The 21,946-nt window shown below is 39.9% G+C and overlaps 1 protein-coding gene and 2 long non-coding RNA genes across 4 annotated transcripts in view; 2 read left to right on the top strand and 1 right to left on the bottom strand.

The window, feature by feature from the left end:
- The window catches only part of LOC111931067 (uncharacterized), a 46,941-nt gene extending 40,998 nt beyond the window's left edge, over positions 1 to 5,943 (top strand). Inside the window, exon 5 of the long non-coding RNA XR_015290199.1 lies at positions 4,980 to 5,943. This is a non-coding gene — a long non-coding RNA (uncharacterized LOC111931067). The remainder of the gene's footprint in view (positions 1 to 4,979) is intronic.
- A 1,631-nt stretch (positions 5,944 to 7,574) lies between these two features.
- On the top strand, positions 7,575 to 15,193 carry LOC147651915 (uncharacterized). Its single transcript, XR_015290203.1, has 2 exons — positions 7,575 to 7,781; positions 14,817 to 15,193. It is a non-coding gene; the product is annotated as an uncharacterized LOC147651915 (long non-coding RNA).
- PLAU (plasminogen activator, urokinase) lies at positions 10,397 to 18,963 on the bottom strand. 2 transcript variants are annotated; one of them, XM_086901104.1, is made up of 11 exons: positions 18,811 to 18,963; positions 17,142 to 17,252; positions 16,504 to 16,555; positions 16,225 to 16,329; positions 15,551 to 15,716; positions 15,219 to 15,304; positions 14,914 to 15,103; positions 14,142 to 14,296; positions 13,073 to 13,213; positions 12,367 to 12,515; positions 10,397 to 11,506 (listed from the first exon to the last, which is right to left on the bottom strand). In XM_086901104.1, the coding sequence occupies exons 2-11, from the start codon at positions 17,199 to 17,201 to the stop codon at positions 11,312 to 11,314; spliced, it is 1,299 nt and encodes a 432-aa protein (XP_086757230.1). In that variant the 5' UTR covers positions 17,202 to 17,252; positions 18,811 to 18,963; the 3' UTR covers positions 10,397 to 11,311. The 2 variants fall into 2 exon arrangements, with proteins under 2 accessions (XP_086757230.1, XP_086757231.1); XM_086901105.1 differs by having other exon boundaries at positions 18,664 to 18,849.
- Positions 18,964 to 21,946: the final 2,983 nt, after the last annotated feature.

Here is a 21,946-nt window from a genome sequence, read left to right as displayed (position 1 = left end):
CTTGGACTTTGATGATCCTTGTAGGTCCCTTGCAATTCAAGATCTTCTGTGATCCTATGATTATTGTAAGAAAATCTGTTCTATATATAAATGCATGATATGCCTCTTAATGTAAGGTAGACATACTTACCCAGTGAATAGAGAAATGTTGCAACTGTTAAAACCTATTTCTAGAGATGGATATGCACAGAAACAGGAAAGGAACACACAAGTTAGAGTAGGTTCTGTGGTTAAAGAACCATGAGTACACCCCAAAGAGTGCAGGAAATACATCCCTGGCTCTTGTAGTGTCCATAACTACTCTTAGACTGAACATCTGATGCTGAGATTTGAGAACTGAATGTTTGATAGCTGAAGAGGGATGTATCTGCACTGTGTTCCAAAAGATCTGAAGAAGTTATGTTCATGCTTTGAAAGGCTCAATAAGTTTTGATGTCAGAGAGTTAAAAAATCAGGAGCTGTCCATGATGAAAGACGCTGGTAGAAGAACTAACTTATGTAAGCCAATCAGGGTGTTTGCACTAAGGTACAGAATTCTGTTTTCATACATATGCTAAAAGATACCAGTTCTCTGGACTGTGTTCATCCCAACATCAAGCAACATACATTAAATATCTCCCATTGCTGTGGCTTTAGTAACCTTCCTGCAGATGCTGGAAGGCTGCCACACAGAGTAGGCACAGCCCTGACAGTAAGAGTAGGAGCTTCTTCAGCAGGGCCTGGGAATGATTGCTACTTGATTCCCATCTTTTGTGTGGGAGATCTTTCCTGTGCAATCTTGAGTTTGTGTAGCACATGTTAATAGGTCACATGAATCTTGTTGAAGAAATTGATTACTTGACTGTTAGCTTTCATTTAATTCTGAATAACTGAATGCTCTAGAAGGACTTCTATGCTGAATTATCTTCACATTCTTAGATAAAATTTGTCCTTTAGGGACAAAAAAACAAACCTATTTACTTATCCTTGGAATTTAAAGCACCAATTTTTGCAAAGCATATCAATTCTAGACATAATTTTTGAAATCATTGAAGATTATGACAATTATTTGCCTCTAACTTCTGAATCAATACCAGTTGCCACAGGTGGTCACATTTGCTGTCAAAACACAGTCCATCATATATCTTTAACAGAAATAACTCTAAAAGGAATGAACAATTTGGCATAATTTTAGAACTTAAATGATACATAAGAAAGATCAACAGTAACCTAAAAACTGGGTGATTTTTATGTGCTGTGCTCTTGTAATAGTCTAACAGAGTAAGTAACAAACCTATTTAAATGTTACAAAATCTGTTTCTAATGAGGGTAATTTGTGAGAAATGCAGAATATCTCAGCATTCATGTTTGTTTGTATCTGCAGAATGAGATGAAATAAGTCTTCAGTTTTGTTCATTTGCTTCTTTAAGCAATATTGAGTTCTGTTCATGTATCAAGAAGAAAATGATCTTTAAAGTAATCTTTAATGGAATGATGAATTAGGGTTCTTTATCATTGCTATATATCTCATATTTCTTACAAATATGTTAATTTGGTAATTCAGAGCCTGAAACAGTTTCTTAATCATACAATTTTCTAGTCATGGATGCTTTAACAGTTTCTCATTTCCAAGAATGATGATGTTTGGGTCATGGGCTTCCTAAAATTTGGTGACAAGTAATAGCACAAATCAGGTCACTGTAGCAAAGGGGTGTGCAGACTTATTTAATTAAACATATTCAAGTATTCTCTGGCTGGATGCTCAGCTAATATTTGTGTTACACCTATTTTGATATTGTAATGCCATTTTTACTTTCAGAATGGGACAACTTCTTGAACAAATTGATAAGATTTGTCATTTTAGCTATGTATTGATTCCTGAATAGATCACAATAATTAGTCAATACAAGTTTAGTTGGGTTCTGAAAATGTTGATGCAGCTTCTGGTGGCAGCACGTTTTCAGAAATCACTTGACTGTACTTTGCTTCCTTGCCTGAACATGCCAGATGTGAAGACCCATGAAAAGCAAACTGTAAACAAATGTTGCCTATTATCTGAGTGTTTGCATTACCTTAAGAAAGCAGAAACTTTTCTTTTTTAAGTAGAAACTTTGTGGGTGTTGTCTTGACGTCCAAAAATCCAAGAGATTAAACCAATTTAAAGCGAATTGCGCTATGTTGTTCTAACTCGGGGACAGCTAAATACACAGCTAAATGCACTGTGTGTAGCAAGTGACAGAAGGGGTCTGGAGAAGAGTCAGCATCTCTCAGGCCAGAGCAGCGAGTTGGTTCCTACTTAGACGTGGCCACACGGGCTGAAGTTAGTATTCTTATAACAACATGGGAATCACTACTTTGATAAGCGGGGGTTACAGCCTCGCACCAGTGCGGGTGCCCGGGATGTCTCTTGGGGAAGGCACCATCCCCTCCCCACGGCGTTTGTAAAGCAGCACGCACGGCCGCCACAGCCTGGGCCGCTCGGCTGTGTCCTCGCACGCCTCGCTGGCCGGGGGCTTCCTGCCACCGCTGTCCCATCCCGCCGTCCCATCCCTCCATCCCCATCCCGCCGTCCCCATCCCTCGGTCCCATCCCTCCGTCCCCATCCCTCGGTCCCATCCCGCCGTCCCCATCCCTCCGTCCCATCCCGCCGTCCCCATCCCTCCGTCCATCCCTCCGTCCCATCCCTCCGTCCCATCCCTCCGTCCCCATCCCTCGGTCCCATCCCGCCGTCCCCATCCCTCCGTCCCATCCCTCCGTCCATCCCTCCGTCCCATCCCTCCGTCCCATCCCTCCGTCCCCATCCCTCGGTCCCATCCCTCCGTCCCCATCCCTCCGTCCCATCCCTCCGTCCCATCCCTCGGTCCCATCCCGCCGTCCCCATCCCTCGGTCCCGGCCCCGCGGGCGCGGCGTGCGGGCGCCCCCAGCGGAGCCGGCAGCACGGGCGCGGCGGGAGATGCTCCTGGCGAACGCTCTCAAGCGGCCGCAGCTGGCGGGCGCGTTTAATGATCCAGCGCTTTAGAGCGGCTCAGGGAGGATCACTGTCAGCGCTCCCTCTTAACACAATTATAACTGTTACTCTTCTTAGGTAAGATTTAGTATTGCAGCCTTTGCTTGTGTTTTGTGCCGGATTATCTTTGCCTGTTTCAGTCGAACTCGTGCTTTGTCGGAGGAAAATGGTTTTGTGGTGTAGCCCGCTTTTGCAGGTTCTTTTTAAACACTTTCCCCGCTGTTTCCATGCCTTCCACGACTTCCTGTGAACGTGACACGAAATAACTTGCTTTTGTTTGTTTTTGTTTGGTTTTGGTTTTGGTTGTTGGGGTTTTTTGGTTTGTTTTTTTTCCGTGTGTTTGTTTATGTTTTGTTCACGAAGTAACTGTCTTTGTTGTGGCAAGGGGTTCTCATAAGGACAGCGTTCTGGCCATTCTGCTGCTGTAAAAGGTGCTAGCATTACCTGAACTCCAGACAGATCAGGAAAATGCAGGATCAGAAATGTCAGTGAGGAATCACAGACTTGTCTGGCAGGATCACAGTTTGAAGTGCCGGGTTATGTACGTAAATGGCTGAGTAACTACTGTTTGCTCCATGCTCACCTTTTTATAAGTACTGAGGTGGAAGGGGGGGCAAAGGTTGTGTTATAAATAAAACCACTTCTGTGTGATTTACGTGCTCGATGAATTGGCTGTGCATTGGCTGCGAGCGACAGCGTCTCCTTTTCCGAGGCTGCTCCCCCATCTAGCGGCAGGTCTGTACCTTGGCTGCCGGGACAGGGATGGAGATGCTCGAGCCTCGCTGCCCGCCTTAGGCACATAACTTACTCATGGACTCGAACAACAGCAAGTGCGGCCCTTCAGAGTTGGAGTCTATCAATAAAATAGAGTTGGAGACCAATCAATAAAAGATGTACTTATTTTTTTCTGCAGATGTTCATAAAAGTTTTAATAGAGAAGAGTGGGATTTAAAATCAGGGAAAATGCCTTGTCGGCTGGAGCTTTATAAGTGTGAGATTATTTCATGTAAAATCAGAGATGAGGCTGGCCCAAACACTTAGTACGAAATCTGGAGTTAAGAACTCGATCACTCGTGTAGGTCATTCAGTATTAAATGATAAGTGCTATATTTACATTCTCCTTTTAAAACATTATTTCTCTAATAGCTCACAAATCTCCAAATTGATCTGATTACCTGTATCTTTGAGCTGAACACTTTTACATTTCTTTTCTGTAAAGCTTAATGTATAAACCCTGTCTTAATCTTTATTTCCATACCAAGACTCTGTTATTAAAAATACAAGACTAAAAGTTCAGTTTGGCAGTAGGTTTGTTATTAATAAAAAATAACCATTGGCTCCAGTGCAGTGATGCCAACAAAGTGGTTGACTTACTGGTAACCTTCTATGAGAGAAAGCTCCTACAGAAATGCTCATTTGCCTGGAGACTGCAATGTTAATTGTGGTCTCCAGGCAAGTTTAACAGATACCAAAGAAAACCCAATAATTAAATAGCATCTGGTCCTAATTGTTCCTATAGAAACTAGAATATGCCAGCAGAAACAGCTATTTTCTCATTCAGGTTGAATGCAGGAGCTTAGATGCTGAAGATTTGTAGGATTCTTTGGGATTAAGTCAGTAAAATACATTAGATATGTATAAAAATTCCAGCCCTTGACATGAATGTTTAGTAGGAAAAAGTATTTGTGAAATTTTAGCTTTGTTACCACAGTCTTTATAGCTGTAAAATTGTCCCAACAGGCAAAGATAATTAACTTATTTAAACTAGTGTAGTGAAAACTAATAGTTCATTATACATCTATACTTGTTTCTTTATTTATACTGACATGAAGTCTATCAGTGTAAGTGCCAGCACAGGTATGTATGGCCTGGCCCTGCAGTCTTGCATATTTTCATTGTGAGTCTGTATCTGGTTCCAGAGAGTTCTTCAAACATTGCTGCCTTGTGCCATTCTCAATGTATTAATAATGCATCTTTTCATTATTATTGCAGGTTTGTTGATATAACGGACTGCTGACATAGATCACTGCCAGGTGACAAGCTTTGTTTTTAAGCTTTGCAGTTTTCAAAAAACTTATAAACTAGCATCCTTGGAGGCTGAAATCCACTGTTTCTTTTTTCTTCTTCCACCATTTATCATCTTGTATGTTTGAGAGCTCTGTTGCCTCTGAACAGTCAGCATTTTTCTTCACTACATGAACATTTTCATGCTTGAGGAGGACATATGTGTATTTTATATCTAGAATAGGACTGTAAAAATAAAAACTGTTCCAAATTTTTAAGAGTAAAGCTAGTGGCTGATATAATTTTCCCTCTGAATGTTTTAAAATCCCTTTAATGTAGTTTTAAGGCTGAGTTGAGTTGACTGTCAGAAAACATTTCTGTAGCCTGGTTTCAGGTACAGAATGAAAAATTCTCTGATTTGTCTCTCCAGTTAATAAACAAAAGATCTCTTGATGCTGTGTGTATTAAAACAAGCCCGTTGTAAATAGATGATACAGTTAATGTAAGACAGAGATTTCTTAGAGGGCAAAAGATTTAATATGTAAAAAATAAATTAAAAATAAATCAAATGGTAGTTATTTTAGATTGAACTGGGTTGTTCTGGAAAAATATTTTTAATTTATCTGTGTATGTCGAATTTGAAACTAAATTAGCAGTTGTTTGTTCTTTAAGAGGATACATAAAATGTGATGTCTTTAATCAAATACACCTGATCCCAAATGGAAGGTGTCTAAGGGAAATAATTTCTGAGATAAATCTATTCAATTTTGAATGGCAGCTACTTGAACCCCCTTGCTGTCCTGCAATGTTGGCTCAGGTACCATGTAGCAAGTTCTAGAGCAAAATTTGAGATGGTCACAGGCAATTGTTTAAGGCAGTCCTTCATGTGGCTGGGGCTTCTGTCAACATAGCACATAAGCACGTTTAAAAATAAAAATATTATTCAACCACACAACTTTGCAATGTGTCAGACTTTGCAGGTGCATTTGAAGATGAAGGAGTTGGAACATCACTGAAGAATTTTTTATCATGGGTGCTAACATGCTGTAGTAATGCCAAGTACATGCTGTGATATTCATGGGACAGCTGCAATTTCAACAGCTGTAGAGATGTTCTGGTTTATGTCACTTGGGGATGCTTTGTTTTAATTTAGGCTAAAGTTTTGTGCCACAAGGCAAGAAAATTTAGGGAAGAATTAGTGGTAAGTAATTCTTAACTACAACTGTTGATGTTATGAATTTACTGCACTTAGAACATCCCAGCTGTGACTAGAAGAGATACTTTGGTTCATTTCTAAAAAATGTGAGACTGCCTGTGGATGTGTAAATGTGTCCATCTGGTTTTCTGAAATTAGACTGTAACCAAACAGACACCAAATCCCAAAATGCATAAATCTGTGACTGGCAAAGTCTCATGGTTGCCTGTAATTTTCATCTTCTTCCATGATTGCCTCTTACAATAATACTGAGCTTTGGGAGATTTTTATCACACATCCAGAGGCCTCTAGCTCAAAGCATAATGAGGTAATTCATGTGCATGATGCCAAGACATAGCATTACATACAAACCACTTTTCAGTTACTCAGTAGAAAAAATAACATTTCCACTATCCAATGGGGGATAATAATTTTACTCTCTTGCCAGTTGCACATGTTATTAATTGACATTATTTTGTCCAGTGGGACATGAAAACAATTCATTTGATTCTAGTCCTTTCTAGAATATTATTTTGTCAAGGGTCACTGAAAGGTTTGCTTAATACTCTTTATGGTTATTAGTCTACCATTAAGAGGTTTGTCTTTAATTGTTAATTCAGAAATCCAGACTATTTTGTCTCATAGGACCCATTTCTTAAAGTCACTTTTTAAAAAGATGGGTAAATTGTGTAATCTTATTTCTAAATTTCCCTGCAATGTCTGTATTTTCATGTAGTCATCTCAGTCACCGAGCATGTTCATTGATGTCATAATAAAGCAGTGAACCTGAAGTTAGATGATTTCTCAAAATACCTTTGAGTTGCATTGCAAGAGCCCAAACCAACTATTTTATTTCTGTTGAATTTTCTTCTGGAAAAATTACAGTGGATGAGGCTCAATACCACTCAATTCCAAATATTTCATGCTTCACTACTCTCTTACCAGTTAAGTAATTTCATAATATTTCAGTTCAGTTTCCCTTCCTGCAACCAAGATTATTGCTTTTAACCCCATCTCTGGAAGACACAGAAAAGAGTTTATTCCCTTCTCTGCTTCAGCCTTTCCCCTTTTGAAGAAAATGTCCCTTATAGATTTTGCTTCTCTAGATAAAATAAACTAAATATTTTCAGTCTTTTCTCCTTGTCATGTTCTGGACCACCAATTACTGTTGTCTTCTCATCAAGAAGAATGACACTCAAAACAAAACACAGCTGAGTGTTTGCCTTGTCCTGAGGTTTACAAACTGTGCTGTGAAGTATGTGTCAGTATGTTTACAGTGTTTTACTCAATGCTGTTGACTTAAATTCAGCCTGTGGTCTGCAATGCCTTCTGGATCTGTTTCAATACCAATCATCACTAATCTACTTCTGTGTGCTTGGTTATTCCAGTTCATCTTCATGATCTTGTTCATTTTCAATGACTCTGGATTGCTGCATTCACTCTGGATTCTGTTTGGATGCTGGTATTCACACAGTCCTTTTCAGCTTCAACAATCATTAGTGGATCCTACCAGGCAGATGCTGCCCAAATCTGAATGAGTCAACTAGTTGGCTGTAGCTGTGGAACCGCACACAGGAACTGAGCCTACTGCTCAGGTGGGTCTGCATGTGTTTTCATGCTTTACTTTTGGGTCTGCATCTCATTTTGCGGTACATTATGTACATAAGCCTTGTTCCTTCAAATTCATGCATTTCCACTTCTCATAGTTCCATTTCATTCACTTGCCAAAAGGTTAAACAGCACAATCAAAATTCTGTTCAGATCATCCACTTGTGTACTGCACGAGATGTGATGGATTTGAAACGGTTATGCTAGACCAAGTTTGAACCCAGATTTTTTTCTTCAATGAATATTAGTGTTTCAAATATGTAATTTTTTTTACTTCAGTTTAAGATGGAGATATCTGAAACTTGAAATTATAGGAGTAATGGATGCAGAAAGATTTGATTCTCTGTTTATGGATAAATTCTGTACTTGTTAGGCCTAAAACAAGAGCTGTGGATAAGTGTCAGAAGTGAGCCAAAGGCTTAATGACCAAATAGTCATTTTGGAATTTTAGTTCAGGTTTCAATATGCACAAACAAAATCCTCTCATGCATACAATTCCATATGGAAGTGATGTAACAAATAGGTGACAATGTATTACATTTCCTCATCCCTTGGTTTATTTAAAATAGATTCTATTTTTAAGTGCTTTGAGTCACATTTTAGTTTCACTTCCATGAAGAAAGCTCCAGCTATATAAGGTAAAGTGGTCTGCTCATTCAGGATGCATCATTTCCTTCTAAGAGCTGACAGGTTAAACAAGCTTCCTATGTGCTCTGGCCACATCGGATACTGCTTTGTCCTCTTTATTTGATATGTTTCTTCTGTGGAAGGATTGAAGATAAGTAGGAACTTGAGATCATTTTAGTCATACTTCTAAGGCTTCCGAGAGTATGATCTCTTCACTTGGCCCGATGCCCACCTCTGAGCTGTTTCTAAGTATTTGTTGGACTCCTATCCTGCTCCTCTCTATTGCCAGCAAATACCTGGAATAAATTAACCATATTAATTAAGAGTAGCTTTATGATCTCAGATTTTGTCTTGCATATATATTTGTACCCAGCAGGTATCTAATATCTTCCAAAACCATTCTCCTCCTGGTCATGCTCTTGTCATTCTGCAGGGGTGTTTGCCAGCCTCCATGCACAGTTCTCTAGGCTTTCTCTCCATCTTCAGCAGCACCTCAGCCTGGATCAACACCTGCTCACTCTCTGTAACACAGAAAGAGAATATTTCCTGTGGATTCTGTTGCAGCAAGAGGAAGTTTTGCAAAACTGTGCTTGTATCTTTGCCCTTCATTTTTCCAGGCTCTGATAGCTAGCCAGGCAGCTGAGACTGTGGGGCCAGATCATGCAGAGAACATTGAAAGACTATATAAAATGGGATAGCAGACAGTGCAGAGCTGTATGTATAGTGTATGTTCATCTAAAGAGTTAATTTTTGTTGGAATAACTTATCCAATATAAACTAAAGAACAAATAAGATTGCACACCCAAACAGCTGCTTTCAAGATCCTGTCTTTATTTATACTTTGCCTAGACTTCAAATTGAAATGCACAATTCTATTTATCACTCCTTTTTCATTCTTACTTACATTCATAATGATGAAAATAATTTAAATTTCAATTTATATCTCTGTATAGAAAAAGCATAGAGAAGTTGATGACAAATGTGCTGTTCATTGTAATGAAACTCATATGCAATTGCCATGAAGGTATTTATAGTCTCCACCTGTTGGGGATTCATTGAGTTAAGTAATTTGATAAATATTAAAGTGGAATACTGAAGTAAGAAATTTGTAGCATGCCAAAAGACACTTCAATCCTAATATATTTTTGTCTAAAACAGTATTACCCATTGCTTACTTTGGGCATGAAGTAAGTATTCTCTGCCAGCACTGGTCAATCAGTCCTGGTACTTGCTGTCAAAAGAAGCAGTAAGGAGGTGTTTTTCTTCTCAGTCTCCAATCTCCCTGTCTCTCATGTGTGATCTCTTAACTCATTCCCCAGAAAACGTGCAATTGTAACTAACTCCCTGCACACACTTTAATCAGGAGTCCACAAACTTGCCCCAAATAACTCTACCACATGCAGAGGTTAACTCTCCTAAAAAATTTGTTTGCAGACCCCAACTACAAAATGGTTTGTAATCCAGCAATCATTGCATGTTTCAGTAGTGCCTGATGTCCCTGTCCAGCACTGGGCTGTCAGGGCATTAGTCACAGTACAGTCACATAGTTGTTAACTCTCACTCCTGTCAACTCTGCCAGGGCAGAGCTGTGGGAAAAGGGAAGTACTGCCCCACCCATTTTATAGAAAGGGGACTTAAGTATAAGGGCACATGACTTAACAGCACTACACAGAGTGGAGATGTTACCTAGTTCAGTCTTGAGTCTCAAGGACCAGACTTCATCAAGATTCTTCTTCCTATAATTCTATCACCAGTGTACCCAGATTACACCAAGCTACAACTGTAGTATCCTTTTCACAAACACCTGTGTGCTTTTTGGAAAAAGAATTTAGCTTATGCATGTCAAATACTTCACTAATCAGGAAGTTCCAATATTTATGTTTTACTAAGGAAGATTACAGTCAGATTAGGACTTAATAATGACAATCCTCTTGAGTCATACCCTTCTGGTTTTTAAGAGAGGAGGAACAACACATAAGAAGTTGTTTTTTTTAATGATATTTAACATCCATAATACAAACAATAAATTAAACACAGTAAAAATAATTAAATAAAGCTTGAGGTTCCAGCCCTCATACAAATAATTCAAATCTACAAAACAAAGACAAGTTTAAAAATAAACCCAGACTAAGTCCTGGAGACAAAAAAAAAAAATCACTTCCATATAATATCAGTTAAATGAATGGAAATAAATTTCTGACTTTTGATGCCTGCAGCATTCAACAAATGTCAAGTCCTTAAATCTTCTCCAGGGTGCATAGGTACATGTAGACAGGTTGTATAATCAGACTTCCCAGGGCACTTACACACCTTCACATGTGACCTGAAGTCCAGCAAGTTTCCAATTTGCCTTCTTGCAGCACAGTTCTTAAGTGAAATACATTAAGAGTTTGTAATGCTGACTCAGCTACTACTTTTTTTCCACTTCTTGGTGCCAAGTCTGAACACTCTCTCAGTACTGGTCTTAACAGCTTAGGTCTGTGGGACTTGAGAGTTAGTATTATTCAGTACAACCAGGGGAGATTTTAGACTCAGTTTATGTAGAAAATGAGTAACTTGAGTTTAGTAAGTTGAAACTATCAATATTTCCAGAGCAAATGCTGGTTCATAAATGAAATAGACAGCTAACTTGCTATGCATAGTATTGTGCATGGGAATACTCATTTAAATGTTAAATATTTTAGCTTCCCACTGAGTGGTTTACAGGAAATTCAGAGTAGTAAGATAATATATCAACCATCTCTCTGCCTCATGCCTCAGGAGCACTGATGTGAGTGACTGAACACACAAGCATTGAAAATGAAAGCCTCTTATGACATTCAGGTCCTCACTGTCCTGGTGTCAGTATAGGCTGAATTTTGTTCATTTCAGTCCAGCTGTAGAAAAAAGGTCACTTTGGTTCAGGAAGAAAACGACTCTTGGCAGCTAACCCATTCATGTTGGAGTCAATCCAGTTAAGGTATTGAGTAACTCTGGTGTAAACACCAGGCTTGTTTTCCTTTGCACAGCCATCTCCCCAGCTGACAATGCCATAAACCATCATCCTGCCATTGTGCTCACAGACCATGGGGCCACCGGAATCTCCCTGACAACAGAAAGAGAACATATTAGGTCATTTTCTACAGATGGAGCCTGTGATTATTGCTTTTCTAGAGTTAAGGAAGCTAGTAAGAACCTGTGAGCTAAAGCTTTGATCTTTGAGAACATTGCTTAGATGGAACAGAAGGTTTGGCATTTGTGGTGACTTGAACACTCTAAAGCTGAGGAGTTCTCTAGCTCCCCCTATGAGGATACCAGGAAAATAGTAACATGAGAAAATAACCCTCCATCCCCACCCTAACTTTCTAAGCACAGATATTAGACTAGTGATATTTCTAAGCACAGATATTAGACTAGTCAAGGCCAGCATGCCCAATTCTTCATCACAGAATCAACTGTCTCCCGGTGCATAAGGTACTTTTACACTTGAGGACACTTGTTCTTCTCAGTGGCTCCTATGGCCAACCCTGCCCAGTAAGGTACAGGGAAATAAATTTAGTTGTGATGAACCTGGAGGAGCTCAGTGTCCCCTGTAATCTATGCTTGCAAAGCCATAGTTTATTGTGCAAGCTGAGATTAGAACAGTTGCTATATAGCTCTGATGGATATCTGTTGGTTATTGCTTGAATAGACTGAAAATAAGGCCTTGAGGAAAAACAGTGGCTAAGATACTGCATTTCTTGTACCTCCAAAGGAAGGCTTGGAGGGAGCAAAACCTAACTCTGGGTCCCAACTTTATTCCAGATGTCCAGCCACACTACAGGTCATTACTATGTCCACCTGACATAGTAATTTCCAGTTACATTACATACTCTTCTGATTAGTAGAATTTAAAAACACTGCTGACTGATCCATGTAGTAGTATACATGCATTAGAAATTTTAAAATAAACCAAACCAATTTTACCTTGCAGGCATCTATCTGCCACATGGGATCCCCAGCACAGACCATGTTGTCAGTAACTCTAACATTGTCATAGTATTCATATTTGCATTTTCTCTGTGATATTAAGTTCACAGTGGCTGACATCAGTCTTTGAGCATAGAAGATGTCATCTGCAAAAAAGAGTATTTCATTATTTTCATCCTCCAAAACACAAAAAGAAGCAAGAAACCCTCCATAACAATCTCTACATTTAAATTAGCTTAACCATTTCTATTCTCCATTGAGGTTCTTACTTCAACCTTATGAAGTATTGATTTACTGTTAATAAGTTTCAAAGAGAAAAACAAATGTTCCAAATACAAAACAGTTTCACTTTTAGAGAGAAAGAGTTTAGTAATTTTTGATGGAAATTCTGCACAAATACAATCCTTTGCTAATCCTCCCACACGGCTTTAATTTTCTTCTGCTCCTCATCACATCAGGAATAATAAAAATTGTGGTCTACATCTTGGCTTACTTTGTATGGTTGACAAGTGAGAGAAGCATCAGATAGGAAATTCCACAGAGAACTAGAGAATGATAGCAAAGGCCACCTTCAAGAAATTCACATGGAGTACATACAATAGAGAGGAATCTTTTTTCAATACTTCAGAGATCATGGTATAAAAATCATCACATTCCCACCATTGTGGAAGATCAACTTTGGGAAGAGAAGTCATTCACTTACAAAAATCTTGTTTTCCATAGCCAGCTATTTCACAGTGGGTATTCTCCTTCAAGTAAAGGTTCCTCTCTGGCAAGCAGACTGTTCTGACATACTTTGATTCTACTGCACACTGTCCAGAAGTCGTCCTTATCCTTATCAAAGCTATGAACCAAGTCAGAAAAGATATAATTAGATATGTAAAGCAAGTTTTTCCTCTCAAGTTCTGACAATAAAAGTATTTGGTACAGTTAATGGGAATAGTTGCAATTATATTTACTTCTGCTTACACAAGGCTCCCCTCATTGCTTTTGGAATGAATCATTACTTAATAACAACAAAAGTTTCTCAACACTAAAATTGACAAATGTTCCAACTTGAACTTGCTTCCTCAAAGGATAGGGGCTGATAGCTCAGGCAAAAGAGTCTTCTGCAAGAGTATCTTTAGATGTTTTAAAACATCAACTTTCTGACTGGCTGTAGAGGGTGGCACCCACTACCCTGAATGGCTCACAAAGATATTCCTGGATATCCTTTATTTTAGCAGCAGCAGCACTAATCTGGAAGGGATGATAGAGTTCTAAAGGTCAAGTGCGAGAGTGGCAAGTCTGTTCTGTGCAAGTTGAAAAAAAACATCTCTGAAGTAGTTGCTTTAGGAATAGGCTTGTGAAACCCAGACTTTTATGAAAAGTCTGAATTAATTCATGATAACCTTCAGCTAATGAGATGCCTGATATGACATTCCCACGCTATATGATGAAACCTACACTGCATGCATTTTTTTCATCATTTACTGTACATACAGTGTGATCTCCAGACACATAATAAAACAGCAGAAATGGAATGCTGCCACCAGCACTTATGGAAAAGCCATATCTTCCACAGGTCCCGAGACTGTGTGCCAGGTAATGCATCTGGTATGTACCACAACCAAAACTTACACAAGTGCAAAAACTGTCAGCACAGGCCCAGTTTTCAGGCTATTCCTGTTCCCCTTCTTCCCATCTCTGGGTCTACTTTTAGATGTATGCCACGATTATGGAGCCTTCACCTTTCCCAGTGTTTTAAAAGCTCTTATTAAGATGACACTTACCAATATCATTCTCATTGCCACCTGTGTCATCTGTAAAGTCAGGGTGAGAGATGATCTCATCAACCATGAATACTTGTTCCTTATCATCAGTGACATTCAGTATGGACTTTCCAAGGAAGACTTTGTAGACAGATTTGTTTATTGGTCTTTTTGACCTGAGTGAGAATAGAGAGATTGATGAAGACCAGTGATTTCTGAGAGTAAAGTCAACAGCTGAGATCCAGTCCCAGTTCTGTTTCATATTTATATTGATGCTGATAAGTAAAATTTAGTCAGCTTTGAAAGTTGATCCAATATTCTGAAGGAATGCATCCTAATCTTCCATTTGAAGGGATTAAGACAGATGTTGAGACATTTTGAAACATGGTTAACTAGCAGCAACTAATGCAAGGCGTTGGCATTAAGAATCCTCTGCAGGATGCCAAAAGGATCAGCTTTCCACAGAAAAGTCAACAAAAACCACTCAGATGTATTGCACAGCTCATCACCCTCAGTACAATTATGAAGCTTGGGGAATGGCTAATAAGGTAAAAATGAAAACCTAGCACCAATATATACTAAATTGTTTAAACTTCATCCCACCCAACTGTCCACATCTTACTAGCACATTCTTCTAGATATGGGCTCCCAGAGGTTTAATGTTTCTTTTGACGCTCTTGTTTTGTTCAATCAAAGGAACATTCTTACTGTGGTGCATTCCAAAAGGCTGCTCAGGGAGCATTGCACCAAGAAATCAGTTGAAGAAAGTTGCAAATAAGAGCTGGAAACTCACGGAGTGTGGAAACAGTGCGCTGCTGTGAGCACCCAGCAAGGGTCGATGAGGCTGCCGCCACACAGGAAGTGGTCCATGCCCCTTATGGTTTGGAAGATGCCAGCTATCCAAGGCTGAGACTCAACCTCTGCCTGACTGCCACCAACAATCTTGAAGCTCCTGCTGATACTCCTTTGACCACATGTAGGCCCTGTGAAAAGAAAAGTTTTGTTCAGATGTTCTTACAAATAAACTCCAACCTTGTGCTATTACAAATAAAATTAAACAAACAAACCACCAATTGTGTTGAAACTAATATCACTTACCACACTTCTCTATGTTGCAAGGTGTTTCTTGAATGACAGATCCCCTTTTGGTGTAACACCAGGGCTTGTTTCTTCCATTTGGGTTTCTAAAAGGAAAAAAGGGTGTTATTTTCATAGAGATAGTTCTAAAAAGTCACACCATCTTAAAATTCCAGGTCTTCTGAAAAAAACCAAAATATTTTGTTGCAAGATATGCCAGGGGAAAAAAGTGCTTCAAATATTTTTAGTCAATAATTCAGCTCTGTAATATTTTTTAAAAACATGCTTCTCACTGAAGCATCTCCCGTTCTAGAATATAGAAGTTATCACAGGAAGAATGATGCTTTTCTTACCTGCAGTAGCTATGTTTGCCCAGCCCAAGCTGCAAAGCATTCTCTGAGTAAGCATGGTAACGACCCCTCCTGATTAGTGAGGGCAAGTTCCACGGCAGACATTTGTCTTCTGTTGCCATCCCTCTGTAGTCCTCTCCATTTTCAGTATAGCATGTGCTGTCAGTGTCTGAGAAAATAAATATTTTATTAGCAGCATGGTCATGTTTATAATTGTTCTGTGACAGACATGGACAAATCCTTCCAATGAAAAAAGTTCTTGCATTACACTCAAAAAGAGATGCAAAAATCTAGACTGACTAGATATTGTTATTAAATTTGCTCTGTACGGATTTTGAACATCAGGTATCTTATACTTTAAAGCACACATATTAATTCTTTAACAGTTTAAGTGAACTTCAACATCTGATAAGTTCTTCTGCTTCTGAACACAAACTAGTTCATTTTTTCCACCCCAAACTAAAAAGTAAGGTTTAGGAGGCAGGGACAAGAACTAGAGATCGCAGCACCAACATTTACTTGCTTCTCCTCATTTAGTCTGTTAGCATAAACTGCTGAAGACTATCCAGTCATGTTTCTAGGCAATACTTTCAATTGGCATTTCATATTAATTCTTTGACTATCTTTTAGACCTTTCCAATTGATTTAGTTAGCATTAAGGAAGACAGATACTCTACCTAGCTCACAGTGAATCCCAGTGTATCCATCTGGACATATGCAACGACCAATTCCACTAAAGAGGTAATAGGTAATGCACGTTCCTCCATTCAAACAAGAGCATTCTGTAAGTAAAAGACATCACTAATTATAAGCAGAACATAAGAATGCAGAGGTGAAATGTAATTGAAATTTAAGTTTTAGGTGTTTCAGTATCATTAAGGGTCTTTCTTGTATGAAAGCAAAAGTACAAGATAATAAGTTATTTTAAGGTTCAAATAGAACAGGCAGATGCTTACCCTTGTGTTCTGATCTGCGTTTATACAGCTTGTAGTACTTCCAGCTATAAATCTACAGGAAAATAAAAGAAAACAAGGATTTACAAGGAGGCAGCTCCTTTCATGTGGTTTGATCACCTTTTCCCTACTCTGTTCCCTACTGCATACCTACAACAGTTTAAGTTTTTGCATGTAGCTACCTGCTGAACCTGCTCTGTGGAATCTGGATATGAATGAGAAATGGAGCCCTAAGCAAAACAGAATGGGGAAGGAAAACCAATCTCATGTCATGCAACCTAAAAACTACCAAAAAAATCCAAGCTCAGAAAAGCCCCACTGAGCTGTGCCACTGCATCAAGTCAACAATGCAGTTATTTATCCTGTAAGAACCTAAACAGCTCTTAATGGTCACTGTCCCTAAAACAAGGAAGGAAACCTCACCCTCTACACCAAGCAGTGCAGCAAAGACACAACATTCATCAATTGTCCCTGTCATTTTGGTGGCCTTGGTGCTTCACATTTGTGCCACAGAATAAAAGCCAGAAAATTTATTCAACAATTGATTCTTGTTCTGTCCTTCAAGGTATCCCCTCTGCTTTGTAGGCTGGGTATGCCATTTTCCATGAAATAAGATTAGGCTTCTGATACTCAAAACTTACAGACTCTAGTCCCATGACAAGTGTGCCCAAGGTTACGGTAATGAAGAGGAGTAACTTCATGTTGTTAGTTAACTTCTCCCTTTGTTCTTCTTCTATCTGAATTACTTGATTCTGAAAATAAAAGAGGAATTCAGTGTCATGCTGTAGCTTGCAGCGTCAGCTTTCTTGCTTCTATTGTCTTCAGTTGGTTTCAGAATAAATTACAACACAACTTGTTGAAGAGTTAAGCATTTACTTGCAGCAGGATATGTGCTTATTGTTTATATATATTAAATCAGAGGTTATACTTTAAAGCTTTTTTTGTACAGGCAGCAATACAACCTGTTCTTTTTTTAAGAGTGTAAACGAAGCAGAGAAAGAGAATTTGGAAAAATCAGAATTCCACTTTTGCAGTATGGGCTAAAAGTTGGAAATTGGCAGATGTATTTAGCTGCTGCCCAACTGTCTGTACCTATTTAACTGACCATTACTACCTTCAACGAAAGCACTGAGCATGCAACTTCAGGGTCTGAAAGAGAAAGCTCCTTTTTTCAGTACCTCTGTAGTTATCAGCTACATCTTAGCACTTCAGTACATCTGGCTACCTGACCGAGTGCCTCTGACCACTGCCAACTCTTTGAAGTCTGCTGGTGATGTTGCCTCACTAATTTACAGTATTAGAGGCTTACAACATATTCTGTCTTGATTTCTTATATGCAGCTGGATCCTGTGGCCAAGCATGTATAGCAATCTTGCAATCAATGGCAAATAATTTTCTTACAATAACAATGGGGGTACAATGAAGTCCCATACATCTTTTTCTCTTTTCTAAATTGCAATGTAAGTCATGAGAACATTTTTAAGCATTCTCACATTTAGGAAACTGTAAAACTTGATTTTTAAAAGATTCCATGGAAATCTGTTATATTTGCAATAAGAAAAAAAACCCCAATGCAGTAGAAGAGGCTGTACAGAACTGAGCTGGTGCTCAAGACGTGCTCCACATTGTACCTGCTTCAGGTTTCTACACTGACCTAATTCCAGTTTTGGTCCTGCAGACTGAATACCTACTGACATGTGGATTGCACCTTCAAGTTTGACTTTATATGGAAGAAATGGAGTACAAGCATTCCATAACTCCTTACTGAACACGCCAAACACACATTAAGTTCACACACTTAGTGGTGTGAACCAAAACACGGTATAGAGAAGATGCCTAGATTAATTTGGAAAACAGACATTATAGAAATGAAAATGCTAATGCAGATGCAACCTTTGCTTGTAAGCAGGTGTCATAATGCAAGCAAGCAAATCATGCCTCAGGTACCTGGCTGTGCATGCTTTTCAGATTCAGATGAAATTTCAGCAGATATACTTCCCTTAAGCATTATTATGGCAATTATTTTTAGCATTTTCGGCAGCAATGCAAGTAACTTATTCTCTGGTACGATAATTAATTTCTCAGGCCCAGCCTGCACACCACAAACAGCAGTACTGCTGATTCCTTTAAAAATCCTGACATACTGTGGCAACTAGAACTGACCTTCCCCGCTGCTGCGACACTGCATCCGAATAGCTTTTTTAAAAAATTTCAATGTAATTTTAAAGAGCAATGGCTTCATCCCGATCGATTTAGAGGCGGCAGCGATGCCTGCAGCTGCCGAGTGGCTTTCAAAGGCACGGCACTTACCGGCGGTGCGGCGGAGCTGGCGGAGCTGCAGCGGCTGCCGGGGCGCAGCGCCGCCCGGGCTCTATAAAGGCCGAGCCGGGGCGGGGCCGCCGCCGCTGCCGCCCTGGGGAGGCTCCGCACCGCCCCTCGGCCCCACCGCGCCGCAAACAAAGCTGACTCAAGGAGGAAGAGTTTTATGTCGCTTTTTAGTTTCGGGGAAGGGGGGTACGGTCACGCGAACAAGCGGCTTTGTGCGGGGCAAGATTTCTGAAAGGGGCTCCTTGGTTTCCCCGCGGCGGTCAGCAATTCCTTGGGGACATTTATAAGAACAAAAGAGAAATATGAGTGAGAGCTATGAAAGGAATGACTAGAAACGTGCCTGGAGACATGACAGAATGATAACAGTGATAACATGTATGTATATATGCATTAGCAATAAACACAGAATGAAGCATGCCTGGAGATACGAGCAAATGTGTATTTTATTCATACGGTGCTACCCATCATGAGAGAAGCACAAGTAATCTCTTAATTAATAGAGGATTAAATTCTTTCAGGTGTGGGTTAAACACAGCCCGCTGGGAGGGAGTATTGGGTCAGAATGTGTGCTTGAAGCACTGGGTGTGTTTTCAGAGAGCTGTCTTCAGCTGAAACGCAGGAGACTGGAGCGAGTAGGGTGCAGCTCTCATGCCAGCTGGAATCTATTGGGACACGGGGCTTACGGCGGGTGCTAAACTCATCTGCTCCAAATTGCTTACAGCCCCTTGGCCCTGAGCAATCTTCTGTCTGTGAGAAAGTGGTAGTGGTTTCCTTAGAATTTCTGTCTCCCAAAGAAGTATTCAAAGCAGCTGATTTCATGAGGTCAGGATGGAGATTTGAAGTGACGGATGTCTAAGAACGCGGACCCAGCGCAACAGATAGTCTTTCCTGGCCCAGTTAAATGTGATTTTGTTCACATTTATGCAATGTTATAGCAATGCAGTGAATAACAGCAAACCAGAACATAATATTTGTGTGTGTATTCATAGGGTTTAGCTTCAGGTAGTGCAGGTGACTAAGTTGAGGTAGGTCTCCAGAGGTTGTGTAGCTCATGAAGAGCAGTTTGTTTAGAGGTCAGGTCAGAGAAGGAGTTGACCTGAAATTCCCTCAAGAGAAATGTTTTCATAGCTTGACAATTCAGAGCTTAAGGAGACTACCTACTATGTTTGCCATGTAACAACTGGTGTGAGTATGGCTCAACTTTCTTCTTCCCTCCCCATTTTCTACCTCTGTCAAGTCTGTGGTATAACCATGCCTTTATTTAGGTACTGTCTGCTTACATTCTCCATTCCCTTCTGTTCAGATCTTCAGGCTCACATCAGAACAGATATCATGTTTGCAGAAAGCACACTGAGTTCACTTCACTGAATGGCAGGAACTGAGCCAAGAGAAACAGCTCAAGCTGGAAGTCCATAAGTGAACGTAGGTAAGGCATAAGCCTTTTTGAATTTCAGGAGAGAAATTTGTCTCACATTCTGTGGTGACTTACTATATCAACATCACAAGTAAGTTGACCCTCTAAGAAAAAGGGCAGAAAGTATCAGGGTAGAATCACCATGGCACTCTCTTCATTTCAGAGGAGTGGCTATCAACTAAACTTATCCTAAGGAATCAATACTGCAGAGGGGGAAATAATCCAGATTTTAAAAGCAGTCTGGAACATTTACTCAATTAATTTTAATACACCAACCTTACACATAGTAAATGAAGAAATATGTCATGGTTTGATTCAGCAAGGAGAGCAAGGAGAGCCTGGATGCAGGAAGAGGAGGGGTCCTCAGGCCTGGACAGCAGCTCTCCTTCCTCCTTCATGTTCCCAAGGAAGAGTCTCTAGGCCTTCCACAAACTCTCCTTCTGGGGAAAAAACCCTAGAGCAACTGTGTTTCCTCTTTTATATTTTTGATTCCTGAGAAATGTGATCACTTATCCTCTCCCTGAACCTTTGACCAAGCTGTGCAGATGTCCCTGTTCCTCATTTTCTCACTAAAACCTGCAGGTTCACACTTGTTTTCCAGATCCAAGAACCAAACACTCTTGTTGTCTTCACTCTGACACAAGATACAGCAGGATTCATATCTCCCTTTTTCTACCTTTTGTCATATACACAGATTTTACTTAAATGCTGCACTTCTTAAGTACATCTAGAAGGCCCCCAGGAGAACTGACTTGAGCTGCAGCGTCACTCGGTTTCAATCAGACTGGTGGCAGCTATGGATTAGAAATTCTGATGTGCTTGCAGTGCTGCTTTAAGGCTATCAAATTCCTTCTGTGCTACCTGGATAGGTAAATGAGTTATAGTTAACACTGGACTGGACTGAACTGAAAATGTAGTTTAGAAGAAAGATATCCAAGCCAGCTGCAAATAAGTTTGTTTTGGTGTTCCAAGTAACCTTGCAGCTGCATTGTCTCTCTGAGCATTAAATGACTCTTAGGGAAGTAGAAATGCATGAGATAATTTCCAGTTCCTAGATTCACTGAGCTGGCTGATGGCTGGTGCAACAAGAGGTGAAGTGAAGTTGCATGTAAAAATAAATCCTTGGAACCTTGTTATGTGCCCTGCCTTAAGGCATAAACCTTGGAAAATATGTAGCATGGCACTTCTGCCATGTCCTTCATCTGACCTCAAAGCTGGACCTGCCAGCACAGATGGGAAATTCACATGCTCAGGGAGTGGGAGGGATGAAACAGGACCGGTTCTGCTACCAAGGGATTTTTGGTAGCTTCAGGGTCAGAATTTGTTCTTTATTGCATGTCTCAAGAGTTTAGAAGGGCCTGGTTACAGGCCATGTCTTCTCTCCAGATTGTGATAGGACAGAAGAAAAGCATGTCTACAACTCAAAAACGAAGTTGTTTGGGAAGAACAGTGAATAAAGTTAAATGCCTACTGCAAGACTCTCAGTGGAAGTGGAACTTACTTGCCCGGTAGATATTGATTATGAGAAATCATGAGGCTTAAGTGAAAAACTGTTGTACAGACTGATGAACAAATTTTGTATTTTGAAAGCCACATTGTGCTTTCCACAGTTTATTTCCTTTCTTTTTACATGTCTGTGGCTTCATCACTTTGGTCTCTTACCAAAATTTGGCAGAGATGTAGGCAGTATGGAAGGAGGAAAGA

The sequence above is a fragment of the Cyanistes caeruleus genome, chromosome 8, assembly GCF_971803275.1.
Source record: "Cyanistes caeruleus chromosome 8, bCyaCae1.hap1.1, whole genome shotgun sequence".
NCBI classification, from domain to species: domain Eukaryota; kingdom Metazoa; phylum Chordata; class Aves; order Passeriformes; family Paridae; genus Cyanistes; species Cyanistes caeruleus.
The sequence above is the reverse complement of the archived record's forward strand: the minus strand, read 5'-3'. Positions and strand labels throughout refer to the sequence as shown.

Coding starts and splice junctions, on each gene's coding strand:
- PLAU (XM_086901104.1), bottom strand. CDS start 17,201: ATGAAGTTACTCCTCTTCATTACCGTAACCTTGGGCACACTTGTCATG. Junction 15,717..16,224: donor TGGGATTCACTGTGAGCTAG/GTAGAGTATCTG, acceptor TTATTTTCTCAG/ACACTGACAGCACATGCTAT. Junction 12,516..13,072: donor CTATGGAAAACAAGATTTTT/GTAAGTGAATGA, acceptor TCTTTTTTGCAG/ATGACATCTTCTATGCTCAA.